This window comes from Adiantum capillus-veneris, chromosome 2 (genome assembly GCF_014529385.1).
Source record: "Adiantum capillus-veneris isolate H3 chromosome 2, ASM1452938v2, whole genome shotgun sequence".
Classification (NCBI taxonomy): Eukaryota; Viridiplantae; Streptophyta; class Polypodiopsida; order Polypodiales; family Pteridaceae; genus Adiantum; species Adiantum capillus-veneris.
Window position 1 is genome coordinate 74824602 of NC_140932.1, and position 5444 is coordinate 74830045.

Consider the following 5444-nt stretch of genomic DNA (forward strand, 5'->3'; position numbering starts at 1 on the left):
GACACCGCTATCGAAATGAAAGAAGCTCTGGCCTTCCTTGTTTACACACACACAGATGTAAGTCCTATCACTGAAGGCCCATTGAAGAGCCTTATGAATTGATAGAAGATCCAACATAAAGAGAGCCCCAGAGCAAGACAAGTCCTAAGCAAGTCCAAGAAATAGTTGAAAGGGAACCTCTTTCTATCCACCTTATTTTGTAAAGCTTCTTTTACTTGATCGAATTCTCTGGCTTCAACACTTCAACTGAAACACATTACAGGGTAAAGGCAATCAAAGCCATAGAAACAAAAATCCTCTATAGACTTTACATAGAGGTTGCAGAACAAGGAGATGAGAGAGGTAGCCATCGAAGGTGTAAACACTTATTCTAAAAGGAGAACAGATGAGATGCAAGATTTTCAGAGCTTGAATCTGCAACATTATTACATGATTGAAGCTACCACGAGCGTTTTGATCGAGGTTTTGATGTCATACGGATGATTCAAGCTACCGTGACTATTGATAGAGCCGAGTGTAGGTGAGAAAACGCAGCCTCATCTATCATCCTTGCCAAGCTTCAACTATGAATTCCTCAAGGCTCAAACCTAACCAATCTATTAGCACTCAGTCTCACTACTGGTGCCAACCACTGAGTTAATGCTTGCGAACACAGATTCACCACTGCTGCCTTCCCCATCTTCGCCCCCTGCACCATTGATGCCATTGAACATGTTTGCCGCCAGATTTGCCACATCCGTCATGCGGTTGACGGTCCGCACAGCAGCCGCAGCCGTTTGTTGATAGCCACCTCTATTTGAAACGCCGCCACCACCGCTACTGCTGCGAGATGACACGCTTCCGTCCTCTTCTTGGAAGGTACCTCTGTTCATAAAGCCACCACTGCCTTGGTCACCACTGTAAGAGTCCATACCGTCCTCATCTTGGAAATACATTTCATTCATGCCACCGCGGCCACCACCGCGCATCGAGAAGCCACCGCTGGCACGAGAGGCATCTTCTTCTTGGAGACTCATTCGGTTGCTGCGGCCACCACGGGACGAGACACCAGTACTGCCTCGACTTCCGTGAAGTGAGCTGCCAGTGCCGGCACCTCGCCCACCATAGTTGTTAGCATAAGTTGCTGCAGTAACCTGGGGTTGATTATCAAAGGAAGAATTCCTTGGCCTTGCATTCGATTGAGTGGCAGTTGGCCTTGATTGTTGCGAAGAGGACTGCACCATGTTTGTGCCATTTACTATCCAGAAGAGGGTTCCATTTCTATGCTTGATTTCGCATGTCCTACAATGCTTCAATAGTTCCACTCCACCAAGCACTCTCTGTAGTTTCTGCAAGCTCCCCAAAAAGAAGACCAGGATGTTAAAAGTGGACAATACCAAAGAGAGACTTTACAATATCAAAGTGCCAAATATTACAATGTGTGTGTGTGTGTGGAGAGAGAGAGAGAGAGAGAGAGAGAGAGAGAGAGAGAGAGAGAGAGAGAGAGAGAGCTGTTTACCCTCAAACTAGCATCATAGCAATCCGTAGTGATGTTTTTCTGATGGCATGTAGGGCAAACAAATTTTTGAAGCCATTTTCCAGGCTCCGCACGGGTGGTACTATCGCGAAAAAGGTTGCCACATTTGGAGCATAGATAAGAGAAGCACCATTCGCACACAAACTCTGTCGAGTCACGCATTCTTGACATGTGCACTTTGCATGTAAACCCGCGAGCTCCAGATTCATGATAGTCACCACACACTATGCATTGCTTTACAGTCTACAGATCAAACAACACCCAAAAAAAAAAACAAGACATCACTTCTCAACTCATGTTAACATAAGAACAGAAAAATGTCAAGATGCCAGTAGTGGCACAAAAGCATTCTGGCCTGCATAAGCATAGTGACCACATGTCAAATGCAAACATTGTATGATAATGTAGACCTCGGATGTCACATTAGTTCGTTGGGATCATTTAAAAAGTTGGATATCGAAAAGCTTTTTGGTACCACCTTATCATGTTATATTTGAGTCGGTGCCTACATAGCAATTCTTCTGAGATGTTACATTATAGAATCTAAGAGCACATGCACCACCATAGCGTTAAATTTTGAGTGTAGGCACTAGCAAATGCCCTTGATATATAAGATCTTGGGTTTGTTAATGGTGTTTGCTAGTGCCCTATGGGCAGAAGCGCTTGAAAAATATCATCGCCCCATGCACCACCACAAAACCTACCCCAAAACAGCCATCTTAATTCAGAGAATACCCACCGATGCCGATGTATGCATCTGAAGCAGACAAGAAATGTGGCAGAGATGACTTCTTTCAAATCAACAATTAATGACAGCATAAAGGTCAGTAAATGGCCAGCCAACCCTGATGACTTGTGGCTAGGGGATCAGAATCAAAGAGCTACGACTCCAAGAAATTCCTTGGTTGAAGTCCATATTACCATAAGAGTATGCTCAATAAATGAGGGTGTGTATGTGAAAGAGAGATGTACTACCTGTTCAATGGCCCGGACTGGTGCAGGTATCGGTGCGGCCGGAGAAGATGGTTTGTTATGAAGTAGATTGTCGAAGAGCACAAAGTCATGTAGCAGATGTAGGGGTTCATGCTCGTGTTGGTAATTGAGAGAGGCATAGCACTCCAAGCACACACCGAAGGCCTGGCCATTCACAGAAGAGATCCCTTCCTTCCAGCATTTGAAGCATGTGTATCCCAATCCATGAGGTATGTTTCGCTCGCATCCCTCGCACAGACGCGCGCTATACATGCAAAGATAGTAGAGTGTGAGCGACTCGCGGAAATTCAAGTGGCCCTTGCCGTCCACATCCAAGCTGTAAAATACATCCTTAATGAAGTCTTCCCCAAATTTCCCTTCCAGATTTGAGTTGAGAAGCTCTGGAAGCGTTACAATGCCGTCACCATCGAGATCGAGAGTGTCGAAGAACTCTGACGCCTTGATCTTGAATGCATCTGGGAGCTTGCTATAGTGAAGCTCTGCTATCAAGCTCAAATCCTTGAATGTGGTTGCCATTAATGTGATCGGAGATGAGTGCAATGGCGCTGCAGAGAGCTAGAGGGAGGGATGTGAGCTCCAAGAAAGCCTTCTATGTGTGTAATGACATCCAAAGATGAGAACCCACTATGATGTTATCACTAACAAAGCTCTAGATCCAATCAGATCAGATGTCTCTTCACTTTACATGCAATAGCAAAGCTGGCACAAAAAATCCAGGCAAAACTGCAGATCCATAACAACTTGGGAGCAACATAACACGATTTCACAGCGGTATATGCGCATACGAACAAAACGAAAACCTGAATAGCAACATCAGAATTGTCAAGGTCAATAGCTGTGTAGAGAAAATGGCATGCTATTTTAAGAGAGAAAACCAGCGGTAGATCGAAATCTTGTAAACCAAATGTGGGTTTGACTACATACAGCTCGGCAATATGGGAAATATCGTAAACCCAACATGGGGAATCGTTGGGGATAAGGAAGAGTCGCTCACTTTCCCTCTCTGAGGCTCTCTCTCTCTCTCTCTCTCTCTTTCTCTCTCTGCCTTGGTCAACGATGTGTGCCCAGCCCATGCAAAGTCTACGACCTTCCAAACCAGACTTTTCTCCCCTCTCTCTCTCTCTCTCTCTCTCTCACACACACACACACACACACACACACATGTTACACTGTGCTCGGCAAAAGATAGGTTCACTTTATCCAAAGCCTGTTCAAAATGAAAAATGGCCAGTTCAAATTTGGGCAAGAAGGCTCTCAAGCAGTTTCAAATGATGAAATTTTTAGTTATAATATGAGATTTTTAGTGTGATTATCCCTCTCAAAATTTTGAACAATGGCTAGTTCAAATTTGGGCAAGAAGGTTCTCAAGCAGCTTCAAATTATGAAATTTTTAGTTATAATATGAGATTTTTAGTGTGATTATCCCTCTCAAATTTAGAGTTAGCCTGCTCATATGTGTGTGAAAAAGTTCCAAAGCCGGGTCCACAACAAATGTTTCCCGAGCCTTGTCACACACACTTGCTTCTCTTTATAAACTAAACCAAGCTCGCAACGTCATAGGTTCAATAAAATTCAGTGTTAGCAAAAAACCGTGGTCTAGTGTATTTTAACCGATTGAAATTATAAGATCCTGGTTAGATTTTGAGCTTGCCATTAAGAAAACCGGCAAATTTACACAAGTTTTAGTGTAATTACCGGCAAAAGCTTGAAATTTTGACATGAAAACCTAGAGAATTTCAAGTTTCCCCTTATTTTGTTAGGTTAGGAAAAATGTATTTTTCTAGCCCTGGTTCAAATCTAAACAACTCCACACAAAGATTTGAATCTTGACCTTTTGTTCCCTTAAGTGGACTTTCCACATTGCCCAACCATGAACTCATGTTATAGAAGCCCCCATTGGCAAGCCTCAACATTTAATGGCATGGGCAAGTGGTTGACACCCTCAACATTCAATAGCAATCAGTGCTCACAAAATGCTTCCAACAAACGTGTTTTCTCGACCTCCTCATATCATTCATGGTGTGAAACCCTCGTGATTATTTGACACCCCCTCCATTAGGTGGAATCAATGCTAACAATTCCTCTCTACCTTTTCCACCCTCCCCTAGAGGGGAGGGTGGAAACTCATGGAGCTTCAGGAAGCGCTTTTCAATGGCAGGCAGGCCATAGCTAGAGCAGAGGCGCTCAACCCGTTTCCACAAAGACCTATGCTTACCCAACAACTGCCGATAGTGGAATACCCCACAGTTCAACACAGGCCTCCTTTCATGCAAGGGGCTTTCAACAGCGGACACCTGTTGGCTAACCCTAATAATCAACAGTGTGCTGGACAGATGTCTTATGCTGCCATCACCATGATGCCTTCCCAACAACCTCAACAGGCTAACCCTTTGGGCTTTATGGGGCATGGACATATTAGGTCCCACCATCAAGGGGTCCCTCTGCATCATCAACCGCAAACTGGTCCTGGATATCAAGGTACTAATCAAGCCCTTCCTCCTCAGAGTGAAGGGTCGTACACCGCTTTCCAAAAACCAGGTACAAATTTATCTTTTAATGACCCTAAAGATAATGCCCCCCCTCTTCAAGGGACAGGTAGGAATGCGCAGATTGGTCAAAAACCCCAGAATGTTGACCCGACTGAACATTTCAAAGGCCTAGGGGAAGCAACCGATGGAATTGAATTCCGTGAGGTAGATGGCTTTGACTATAAAGACCCCTATTGCTCTGAGGACGGTGTTACTATTCCTGTTGAGGAACTTGAAGAGTGGCACAACCAACTCCAAAAGAGGGTAGTGATAGGCCTTTGTCATGGCACTAGACCCTCCATGGAAACCCTAAAATCATGGGTGAACCAGCAATGGAATAGAAAAAATCTTATGGTCTCACAAGTCCAATTCCTATCTAATAACTATTTCTTATTTTTCTTTAACAA

The 5444-nt window shown here is 44.2% G+C and overlaps 1 protein-coding gene across 1 annotated transcript; it reads right to left on the minus strand.

The window, feature by feature from the left end:
- Positions 1-343: 343 nt before the first annotated feature.
- LOC147462995 (uncharacterized) lies at positions 344-3479 on the minus strand. The gene is made up of 3 exons (XM_086486583.1): positions 2492-3479; positions 1499-1759; positions 344-1328 (listed from the first exon to the last, which is right to left on the minus strand). The coding sequence occupies exons 1-3, from the start codon at positions 3023-3025 to the stop codon at positions 600-602; spliced, it is 1524 nt and encodes a 507-aa protein (XP_086342709.1). The 5' UTR covers positions 3026-3479; the 3' UTR covers positions 344-599.
- Between the last annotated feature and the right edge of the window lie 1965 nt (positions 3480-5444).